Below are 12,775 nucleotides of genomic sequence, written 5' to 3'. Positions count from 1 at the left end.
TTCTTATTAGTAGAGCAAATAAAAGGAATATACTTAGAAAGGGTAGGGAAGTAAGCTTATTACAATGATATATGTAAAAAAAATCAAGGGGTATAAAAGGATTATACTAAGAGAAAAGGGAAGGGAGAGATGGAATGGGATAAACTATATAATATAAATAGGTATGAAAAATTATTACAGGAAAGGGAGGATGAGGGTGATGAAGGGCAAAGCTTAAACTTTATTATCATCATAACTGGTTCATAACTGGTAAAACAAATATACTCACAGGGTTATAGAATTCTATCTTACCCTATGGAGAAGTAGAAGAGAAATAAGACAAGGGAAAGGAGAGGTAACTGGAGGGAGGAATGAAGGAAGGGGGTGATAAAAAGCAAAACACTTTTAAGGAGGAACGGAGTGAAAGGGAATAGACCAGGATCAAAAGGAGAAAATAAGATGGAGGGCAATACACAGTAATCATAACTGTGAATGTGAATAGGATGAACTCATTCATAAAAAAGAAGCAGATGGCAGAGTAGATTAAAAACAAGAATCTACTATATGTTGTTTACAAGAAACACGTTTGAGGCAAATGACACATACAGATTAAAAGTAAAAGGCTGGAGCAGAATTTCTTGAGGATTATGGAAAGTAAAAAATCAGGAGTAGAAATCAAAATATCAGACAAGATAAAATAAAAATAGAACTGATTAAAAGAGATAAGGAAAGAAATTACATCTTACTAAAAGGTACCATAAACAATGAAGTGATATTGATAGTAAACATTTATGTAACATTGTATAGCATCCAGATTTTTAAAGGAGAAACTAAAGGAGATTAAGAAGGAAATAGAGAGTAAAACCATACTAGTGGGGAACCTCAACTTTCCCCTATCAGAACTAGATAAATTGAAACAAAAAATAAATAAGAAAGAAAGGGAAATAAATGAAATTTTAGAAAAATTAGAGTTAATAGATATCTGGAGAAAAGTTAATAGGAATAAAAAGGAATATACCTTCTTTTCAGCAGCACATGGTTCAAATACAGATATCTACCATGTACTCAGGCATAAAAACATCACAAACAAATGCAGAAAAGCAGAATTGCAACCATTTCAGATCATAATGTGAAAAAAATTATAATTAATAAGAATTCATTTGAGGCAAATTTAAAACTAATTGGAAACTAAATCTAATCTTCAAAACTGGTGGGTCAAAGAACAAATCATAGAAACAATCACTGATAGCACCAAAGAACATGACAATGAGGAGACAACATATTAAAATCTCTGGGATATAGACAAAGCAGTAGTCAGGAGAAATTTTATATCCCTGAATGCCTATGTCAACAAAATAAAAAGGGAGGAGACCAATGAATTGGGATTACAACTTAAAAAATTAGAAAGAGAACAAATTTAAAATCCTCAGATAAAAACTAAATTGGAAATCCCAAAAATTAAAGGATAAATTAATAAAAATGAAAATAAAAGAATTACTGAACTAATAAATAAGACTAGGAGCTGGCACTTTGAAAAAACAAATAAAGTACTGATTAATCTAATAAAAAAATGAAAGAAGAGAATCAAATTAACAGTATCAAAATTGAAAAGGGCAATCTCACCTCGAATGAAGGGGCAATTAAGGCAATTATTAAGAGCTATAGGGCAATAAATATGTCAATCTAGGTGAAATGGGCAAATATTTACAAAAATATAAATTGCCTAGATTAACAAAAGAAGAGATAGATTACATGAATAAGCCCATTTCCAAAAGAAATTGAACAAGCCATCAATGAACTCCCCAAGAAAAAATCCCCAGGGTGATAAATTCACAAGTAAATTCTATCAAACCTTTAAAGAACTAATCCCAAGATTCTAGAAACTATTTGACAAAAAAAAAGCAAAGAAGGAGTCTTAACAGGTTCTTTTTATGACACAAATATGGTAGTGATTCCAAAGCCAGGTAGGTCAAAAGCAGTGAAAGAAAACTATAAACCAATCTCCTTTATGAACATAGATGCAATAATCTTAAATAGAATACCAGCAAAAAGACTCCAGCAAGTGATCACAAAGGTTATTCATTATGAACAGGTGGAATTTATACCAGGAATGCAAGGATGGTTCAATATTAGGAAAACCATCCACATAATTGACCATTAACAAGAAAACCAACAAAAATCACATGATTATCTCAACAGATGCAGAAAAAGTCTTTGACAAAATACAACACCCATTCCTATTGAAAACATTAGAAAGTATAGGGATAAAAGGGCCTTTTACAAAAATAATAAACAGTATATATTTAAAACCATCAACAAGCATCATCTACAATGGGGATAAACTAGAAGCCTTCACAATAAGATCAGGAGTGAAACAAGGATACCCACTATCACCTCCATTATTTAACATGGTACTAGAAAACACTAGCAGTAGTAATTAGAGGGAGAAAAAACTGAAGGTATTAAAATGGGCAATGAGGAGACCAAGCTATCACTCTTTGCAGATGATATGATGGTCTACTTAAAGAATCCTAGATAATCAACTAAAAAGCTAGAGGAAATTATAGCTTTAGCAAAGTTGCAAGGTACAAAATAAACTCGCAGAAATCATCAGAATTTCTATATATTTCCAACAAAACTCAGTAGCAAGAGTTAGAAAGAGAAATTCCATTTAAAATCACTCTAGACAATATAGAATATTTGGGAATCTCTCTGCCAAGGCAAACAGAGGAATCATGAACTCAATTACAAAATACTTTTCACACAAATAAAACTAGATCTAAATAATTGGAAAAATGTTAATTGTTCATGGGTAGGACAAGCTAAAATAATAAAAATGACAATCCTACCTAAATTAATTTGCTTATTCAGTGTTATACTTATTAAACTACCAAGAATCTATGGGATTAGTAAAAACAATAACAAAATTCATCTGGAAGAACAAAAGATCCAAGAATATCAAGATCTTAAATTGTACTATAAAGAAATGACCATCAAAACAATATGGTACTACATAAGAGAGAGAAGGGTGGATCTGTGGAATAGACGCTAGCAGTAAATGACCTCAGCAAGTTAGTGTTTGATAAACCTAAAGATTCCAGCTTTTGGGATAAGAACTCACTATCTGAAAAATACTTCTGGGAAAAATTGGAAAACAGTATAGGAAAAATTAAGTTTCAATGAACATCTCATGCCCTATACCAAGATAAATTTAAAATGGATAAATGACAGAAATATAAAGAACAAAATCATAAATAAATTAGGTGAACATAGAATACTATATCTGTCAGATCTATGAGAAAGGAAGGAATTTAGGACCAAACAAGGGATAGAGAACATTACAAGATGTAAAATGAATAACTTCAATTATATTAAATTTAAAAGGTTTTGTACAAAACCAACGCAACCAAAAGTAGAAGGCAAACAATAAACAGGAGGGGGATGGGGATTTATAACAACATTATCTGACAAAGGTCTAATGTCCCAAATATATAAAAAGCTATGTCAAATTTACAGAAAATAAATCCATTCTCCAACTGGTCAAGGGATATGAATAGGCAGTTCTCAGAGGAAGAAATCAAAACTATCAATAATCGCATGAAAAATTGTTCTAAATCTCTCCTTTTTACCTTTAAAACAACTCTGAGATACCATCTCACACCCAGAGACCAATATGACAGTAAAGGAAAATTATAAATGATGAAGGGGATATGACAAAATTGAGAAACCAATGCATTGCTGGTGGAGTAGTGAAATGATCCAACCATTCTGGAAGGCAATTTAGCAATTATGCCCAAGGGGCTGTAAAAACTGCAATGTCCTTTGATCCACCAATGCTACTACTAGGTGTGTATCCCTAAGAGACAAAAAAAAAATGGGAAAGGACTTGATTGTAAAAAAAATATTTATAGGTACACTTTGAACATGAATCATGTAACCATGGAAAAATATTGTAAAATAAATAAATATTTTTAAAAGAGTTTGTGACATTCAAGAACAGGAATACAAGAAATATTCAGAAATATACCCTGGGTTGTAAGAAATAAGATTTCCAAAAGTGCAAAGAAATGTCAGCTATGATTCCATTGCCTTAAAATCTAAAATGAAAAGATCTACAAAAGAATGAAATGTGATAATGTTCTCAATGAAAAATTAAAGTACGAGGCATATGAAAGATTCAAAGTGAAGGTAAAAGTTATATCTCTAATGAACTCAGATTCTTTAAATGATATATTAAAAAAAAGATTAAATAAGGGGCATGAAACTGCATGAAAATGCAAAACACTGACATGTTTTGTCAAACTGAGAACTAAGGTGGCAGTATAAAGGATGCTCCACTCACCTAAACCCTCCACACTGACAAAAAGAAAAAAAATGGCCTCAAAACAAAGGGAAGTAGGAGGAACATTTCTCACTGAGTTAAGAGAAAATAGCCCAGGGGGCTCATCATCTCTGAGAACCAAGAGAACAATAGCCAACCAAACATATTGCTACATGGCAATATGCAATAAGCAATGAAGGCACAAAGGTTGACAGAGTTCAGACTGAGATATTTGACATAAGCAACAAAGGCAAAGCAAAAATGAGGCCCACACAATTCCACATGGTCTGAGGCAGGAAAGCATCAGAGCAACTAAGACAACAAAGCTGCAGAGTGGGAGACCAGCTCAGCCTAAACCACACAGCACAGGTAGCAAAGGCTGAGTATACTTCCACATGATCTGAGGCAGTGAAGCTGCAGAGTGCCTGAATCAACAAAGCAGGAGACTGATCCAGTCCAATTACCTCCTGAAAGAGACCCCAAAATAAAATATCCCACAATTATTATTGCCAAAGTTCAAAACTCTCAGGCCAAGAAGAAAGTACTGCAAGCTGTAAGAATAAACCAATTAAAATATTGTGGAGCCACAGTCAAAACTGCACAGGAACAAGCAGCTTCTAAGTTAAAGGACTGGAAGGCATGGAATATGATATTCCAAAGGGCAAAAGATCTAAGACTAGTACAATATTAAATAATAGAGGTGATAATGGACATCCTTGCTTCACACTCCTGATCTTATTTGGGAAGGTTTCTAACTTATGCTCATTGCAGATGATATTTGCTGATGGTTTTAAAGAAATACTGTTTATTATTTTGATGAAAGACCCTTATATTGATGTTCTTTTCAATAGGAAGGGTGTTATATTTTGTCAAAGGCTTTTTCTGCATCTATTGAGATGTGAAAAGGGAATTAACACTCTGTTTCTCTGTTTTTTTTTTTAACTTAATCAGTCAGGAACTTGAAGATCCTTTATCATTGATAGAAAGAAAGTTCACACTCTCAGAGACCGGAAATTGATCCCACAGGCACTGACCCCCCTGGGCAGTACCAGACAAACTAAGGAACTATGATTGGTTCCTAAGGTGTGACATGGGAGAACTAATGGATGGAGAAAAATCTTTATAAGGTGAGACCCAGCACAAAGTGGGCATTCTGATTGCCCACTTGCTCTCTTGCTTTGGTGGCCCTTGCTGAAGGGACTCTCAGACTTGGATTCAGATTCCTGCATTGCTGACTCAGCCTGAAGGGAGACACTTATTCTGGGGACTCCTGCTAAAGAGACTCCTGCGATCTTCTGACTGGAGATTGAGTTTTTTGTTGGTGGGAAGCTGTATTTCATTGGTGAAGACTCTAGGGCAATAGGCTAGGCAATTCTCTATCTTCTTCCTACATTTCTCTCATTTTAGTATCTCCCTATTTTGATTAAACTAAATTTTTAAAGCTACTAACAGCCTCATAATTTTAATTGTAAATATTATAATTGGCAACCATTCTTTTTAATTCTTACAGAGATAATCATGTTATTTCTATTAGTTTGTTTATTGATATGGTCAATTATGTGGGTGGTTTTCCTAACATTAAACCAAACTTGCATTCCTCGTATAAAATCCACCTGGTCACAGTGAATAATCCTTATGATAACTTACTATTGACTTGGGGAAAATTTTAGATCTCTAAATGTTTATATCAACAAAAAAGAGAAAGAGATCAATGAATTGGCCATGCAACTAAAAAACCTAGGAAAAGAACAAATTAAAAATCCCCATTTAAACACCAAATTAGAAATCCTGAAAATCAAGGGATAAATGAATAAACCTGAAAGAAATCCTAAAGGAAAACTAATAATAAGAACTGGTTTTATTTTTAAAAAATGTAATAGACAAACCATTGGTTAACTTGAAAAAGACAGAAGAAAAACAAATTATACTAAAATCAAAAATGAAAAAGGCAAAAACACCACCAATGAAGAAATTAAAACAATCATTAGGAGTCATTTTGCCCAAATATATGCCAATAATTCTGACAATCTAAATGAAAAAGATGATTATTTACAAAGATATAAAATGCCCAGATTAATAAAAGCGGAAATAGAACACTTAATCCCCCCCATCACAGAAAAAGAAATTGAACAAATCATCAAAGAATTACCTCAGAAAAAAGTCCCAGGGTCAGATGGATTCACAAATGAATTCTACCAAACATTCAAAGGACAATCAACTCAAATACTATAAAAATTATTGGGAAAATGGGGGAAGAAGGAATCCTTCTTAATATTTTTCATGACACAAATTTGGTACTGATAATTAAGGTAGAAAGAGCTAAAACAGAAATAATAAACCAATCTCCTTAATGAACCCTGAAGCAAAAATTAAAAAAAAATACTAGCAAAGAAATTACAACATTATATCACAAGGCTCATACACCAAACTTGTTTTATACCAGGAATGTAGGAATGGTTTAATATTAGGAAAACTATCAGCATAAGTGAACACATAAATAACAAAAAGAACAGAAACCATATGCTTACTTCAATAGATTTTTTTAAAAAGCTTTTGACAAAATACAACACTCATTCCTCATAAAAAAATTTTTTTAAACTTTGAAATAAATTGAGTTTTCCTTAAAATAATAAATGGAATCTACCTAAAGCTATTATCCAGCATTATCTGTAATGGAGATAAAGTAGGACCCTTCCCATAAGATCAGGGGTAAAGTAAAGATCTCCATTATAATCACTACTTCTTATTATTGTATTAGAAATTCTAACTATAGCAATAAGAAAATGAAGCTGAAGGAATTAGAATAGGCAATGAAGAAACAAAGTTATCGCTCTTTGCAGATGATATAATGGAATAACTAGAGAATCCTAAGAATCAACCAAAAACCTAACAGAAATAACGCTATTAGCAATGCCACAGGAAACAAAATAAACCCAAAATAAATCAGCATTTATATTTACTTAAAATCTTTTTTAAATGTTTCTATCAATTATATGTAATAACAAATTTCCGCACAAGTTTTCCTAAAGTTTATGATCAATTTATCTCCCTCTTTCACTTCTCTTCCTCCTCCTGGTACTGGCAGGCTATTTGATTTGGGTTATACATGTATTATTATGCAATTATATTCCCATATTGTTCATTTTTGTGAATAATCTTATGAAACCAAAACCCTAAAATATAAACCCAAATAAACAATTGAAAAATCATATGGTTATTTCTATCTACCACCAACAAAATCCAACTACAAGAGATAGAAAGGGAAATTCCATTCAAAATAACAGTAAAAAAATAAAATACCTGGGGATACACTTATCAAAACAAACCTAGTAATTATATGAACACAATTATAAAACATTTTTCACACAAAGTCAGACCTAAACAATTAGAAAAACATTAATTACTCATCAATAGGCTAAGTCAATATATTAAAAATTACAATCCTACCTAAATTATTTTACCTGTTCAATGCCATACCAACTATCCAAAAATATTTCAGAGAGCTAGAAAAATTAAAAACAAAATTGATGTGGGAAAATAAAAGGCCAAGTATGTCAAAGGAATTAATGAAAACTATTATGAAAAAAAGAGGAAGTATAGAAGGAGGCCTGGCCATGCAAGATCTCAACCTTACTATAAAGTGATAATCATCAAAACAATCTGGTAGTGGCTAAGAAATAGGGTAATAGATGAATGGACTAGGTTTTGTAATCAACACACAGCATTTAATGACCAAGTAACTGAGTGTTCGATAAAACCCCTTTAAAGATCCAAGCTTGGGGGAGAGGGGGGGAGAAGAGAACTTCATATTTGACAAAAACTGCTGGGAAAACACAAAAACAGTATGGCAGAAACTAGGCATAGATCAATATCTCACACATGGAAAAGTTTACCTGCCAGACTTATAGGTAAGAGAAAAACTTATTATCAAACAAGTCAGAAAACATTATGAAAAATGAAATAGATGGTTTTGATTATATTGTCTGGGAGAAATTTTTACAGCAAATATCTCTGATAAAGTCCTAATCTCTTAAATATACAGAGAACTAAGTCAAATTTATAAGCATTTTCTGATTAACAAATGTTCAAAAGATATAAAAAGGAAGTTCTCAAGATGTAGAAATTAAAATGACATATAGTCATATGAAAAAATTCTCCAAATTACTATTTATTAGAGAAAAGCATATTAAAACCAACTCACACCCATCAGAGTAGCCAATGTGACCAAAAAGGAAAATGATAAATACTAGAAAGGAAGTAGGAAAATCAGGACACTAATGCACTGTTGGTGAACTGTGAACTGATAGAACCATCCTGGAGAACAAAATGGAAACATGTCCAAAAGGATATAAAACTAAGCATACCTTTTTGACCCATCAATACCTCTACTGTGTCTGTGTCCCAAAGGGATCTGAGATAGGGGAAAAGGAGCTACCTGCACTAAAATTATTTTAGGAGATCTTTTTGTAGTGGCAAGCAAGTAAAAACTGAGGTGGTGTCCATCAATTGAAGAATGGCTGAATAAGTTATGGTATATGGTTGAAACAGAATACTCCAGTGATGAGTTCGGAAAAATCTGGAAAGACTTGCATGAACTGATGCAAAGTGAAGTGATCAGCACCAAGAGAACAGTGTAAATAATAACAGAAATATTATATGATGAATGACTGTGAAGGACTAAACTATTATCAGTAAATCAAGTTTCCAAGTTATCCACAAGAAACCAAATATGAAAAATGCTATCCAAAGCCAAAGAAGGAATTGTTAAGAGTCTTGTTTGTAGATTAAAGCATGCCATCTTCCATTTTATTTCCTTCATGAGTTTATTTTTTGGTATGTGTTATATGTCTTCTGTCACATGATGAGCAATAAGCAAATATGTATTGCATAAAAGCATTGGTATTGCTTATATCAGACTATTTACTGACTCAGGGAGGGGGGAAGGAGGTAGGGAGAGAAGGAGAAAACCAAAATCCTATATGAGGGAAAACAATTATCATAAATTATTTTTACAATGTGATTGAAAAACATTTTTAAAAATTTTATTCTGTTAGGAACTCTGAAGTCCACAACAAGCTGGAATTTAAGCAATTACTAAGGACCATAAAAAGGATTATTTAGCTGTGTTCAGAGCAAAAAGAATAGGCCAAAACAAATCCACTTCTTGGAAAAAGCACATTAACAAACCTTGAAACTAAGAACTACCTGACTTCTTTTTTGCTTAATTTTCTCAATTATAAAGAATGCGCTTTATATTAAAAGGGCAGAATGAACATGACTAAGAAATATTTGAAGCACAAATTAGGTAAGGAAGGATAATGAGAAATTAGAATGGGCCCAGGTTAGGGTAAAAAAATGGGAAACTGACTCAAGGTTATTCTAAATTAGAGAAAAAGAACTGGAGAAAAAAAAAGAAAAATCTTCACAGAAGGAGAAGGAAGAAACATAACAGCCATGTTCAAATATCTGAAAGTCTATTATGTGAAAGATTTACATTATTAGCTATGGAAGACAAAACCATAATCAATGGGTGGAAGTTGCAAAGAGCATTTGGCTTGCCATAAAGACAAATTACATGACTAGAGATGCCCCTAAACCAAGAAAAACCAAGAATAAACAGTTCACTTCACCTCTTTCCTGTTTAAATAGCCATAAAATGTTTTCCTTACCTTTATTTCCCATTTTCTTTTTTGCCTCTTCTATTCTCTTTAATGTAGTCTGCTTTAAATCTAAGAGATATTTCTCTTCTTTTTCTGCATCATACTTCATAACTACATGAAATTAAAAAAAAATTAAAACCACCTAAATTTTACCATTTCACTTCTACACCTTTTAATGTAATTACTAGTTAAAACAATAAAAATGAAATATGAGTTTTTTAAAAAGACCTCATATAGTTTTAAAACACAATGCTATGATATAGCACATGCCAAAATGTAGTAATGTGAAATACAAATATCAAAAATTAAAAACATTTTACATCCACTCAAAATAGTCCATTTAAAATTTACTTTTTTTTTCTTAAAATTATACTTACGGGTTGAAGGTACTATGAGTAAATAAATTCCTTCCAATATTGCCTTGACTGGCTCAGTGTAAAGGTTTGTCCATGGAATCACAAGATCAAGTTTACCTACAGACAACAAAAGAGCATTCATTACATTTTAAACTGTTTTTAAAATAGTGTAAAATCACTTTCTAGCTATGTGATCCTGGGCAAATTCAATGCCTAACCTTTACTGCTCTTCTTTCTTGGAACCAGAAAACAGTGTTATTTCTAAGATGGAAAGTAAGGGTTTTTATTTTAAATAATAATTTTATATATATATATATATATAAGTATTTGTCAGAATGAGATAAAACTATTTCCTCATGAGTAGAATTTTTACATCTAATTGTGGCCTATTTTACTATAGGTAATATTTTTAATATATTATAGCTAATATAATTAATTCCAACCCCAAATATATTTTATCCTCCCCCTCTGTTCAAAATCAGGTTCCATTCCATTTTCCACTTCTTATGCTAAATTAAGGAAAATAATTTTGTAGTTACTAAATGTGACTATATACAAGTATCAAGTAATTGCTTAGTATACTTCTCTATCTCTCTAGTGCTTCTACATGTATTACACATACAAATGAATATATAGATGGACAGAGACATAGATATATATAGCTTATGTAACTTTCTACATGCAAACATCCTCCAAAAATACAAATCAGCAATGACTGACAAAATACAGCACTTGTTTTTGTTAAAAATTCGAAAAAGTTTACACATGACAAATGTCCTTCTTTAAAATGATCAAAAGTATATATCCAAAATATATATGTTGACTACAACATTCTTTATGATATCAATTAATTAATATTTATTAAGTGCCTACTATGTGTCAGGAAGTGTGCTAAACAGCCCCTACTTTAAAAATGAGCTTGTATTCTACTGGGGAAAAGAAGCATTTATAAAAATACATCTAGCATAAATGTAAAGTGAATTAACACAAATACAGCATATATGAAATAATGAAGTACAAGGTAGTTTTCAGAGGAAGGGAACTACCAATTGAGGGAATCCGGAAGGATTTCATATACAATATGTCTGAGCTGCATCTTAGAGAAAGAGAAGCAAGCAGAAAGAAGAAAAAGGTGCATTCCAGGCACTGAGGTAGTAGTAGTAGTAGTAGTCTCTCGGTGTCTTTGTGCGCTTTCATCTGTGATGTAGATGAGTGTGCACAAAGACACTTGTGCTTGAAGGAGATTTAAGTGGAAAAGCCGATGCACAGAGACAGTCCCACTCTCTCGGCATTGAAAGCCTGGGTCCATTGGCACACCTGGAGACTTCCTCAGCTGCATTGGATGGCCGGGTTGTCTTTTGTGCTCCAACACATCCTAAGCACTCCACAGTGCTTTGCTGTGTTGCCCTCTCAGCCCTTGAACCTTCTTATTGGTTTCTTCCGTCTGTTCGGCCAAAGCAGTCTTCACATGCTGGGTGAGCAAAGCCCTAGTTCACCAGGGGTCAACAATGACCCGATGGCTACCCTCACAAGGTTTAGCCGGCCTGTCCAAGCCCTTGCCCGGGGTGTGGCCTCTGCCACATGCTAGCAGCAACTACGAGCCACAGTGTCAGGTGAGGATCAGAGGCTGGAGAGCTGCCCTAGGAGGGCACGACAAGCCCTCCATACCAGAAATACTACTCCTCCCTGAGCACCCCATATACCACTCCCATATCCTCCAGCAAACCTTCCCCCAAACATGAGCTCCAGAGTATAAAATCCCCAGAATTGATATCCTCTGGGGGGACAGCTTTTCCATCCATGCAGTCCTCCCAAGGAGCAACTTTCCACCCATGCTGTTCCACCTAGGAGGCAGGCTTCCAATTATGTTGCCCTCCTGGCCAGATTCAACATTTCTTTCCAAATTAATAAATTTCTCTTTTTATTTTTAAGCTAAGTTTTGGAGTCTTGCATTCTTGCAAAAGGTATCCTTCCCAAACCCCAGGGGTTCACCTCTGCACCCCACAACAGTTCCTGGAACATAGTAGGGACTTAGCTGCTGGTTGACTGGCAAGATTTCACAAAGTACAATTAAATTTCCTTATAATACAACTGAAATCCCTATGTTTAAAATAATGCATTAACCTCATTTTAAATATTTTAAGCACTTATTATTTAACTGATCATGTAACATATCCCTAACCATTTTGTAATTGTGACCTTTCTCCCCAAATGTCATTCATATGCAACCTGCAAACATTTGCTGATATCTTATGAAGATGCTTCTTGCCAGATTATTTATGAAACAAACATTAAGTTCAAATTTTTAGCAAAGTATTATATAAAACCCCAAGGGAAATTTCTAGAAGTCCTACACTTCACTGGTCTCAGACTAATAGGCCTTAGAGTTAAGTGGGAATAGCTAATCCCATCATTCATTCATTAAGTATCTCTTTAGTCCCAATGGCTTCTTCCCTTAG

General features: G+C 33.3%; 1 protein-coding gene across 6 annotated transcripts in view; it reads right to left on the bottom strand.

Annotated features, from left to right (window-relative positions):
• VPS13A (vacuolar protein sorting 13 homolog A) overlaps nucleotides 1-12,775 on the bottom strand; it is a 317,263-nt gene that overhangs the window by 251,281 nt on the left and 53,207 nt on the right. For all 6 annotated transcript variants that reach the window (XM_007499009.3, XM_056803980.1, XM_056803981.1 and 3 more), the window contains exons 4-5: nucleotides 10,338-10,433; nucleotides 9,970-10,071 (exon numbers count right to left, since the gene is read on the bottom strand). In XM_007499009.3, the coding sequence (XP_007499071.2) occupies nucleotides 9,970-10,071; nucleotides 10,338-10,433 (198 nt within the window). The remainder of the gene's footprint in view (nucleotides 1-9,969; nucleotides 10,072-10,337; nucleotides 10,434-12,775) is intronic.

Source organism: Monodelphis domestica, chromosome 7, assembly GCF_027887165.1.
Source record: "Monodelphis domestica isolate mMonDom1 chromosome 7, mMonDom1.pri, whole genome shotgun sequence".
Lineage (NCBI taxonomy): Eukaryota > Metazoa > Chordata > Mammalia > Didelphimorphia > Didelphidae > Monodelphis > Monodelphis domestica.
The sequence above is the reverse complement of the archived record's forward strand: the minus strand, read 5'-3'. Positions and strand labels throughout refer to the sequence as shown.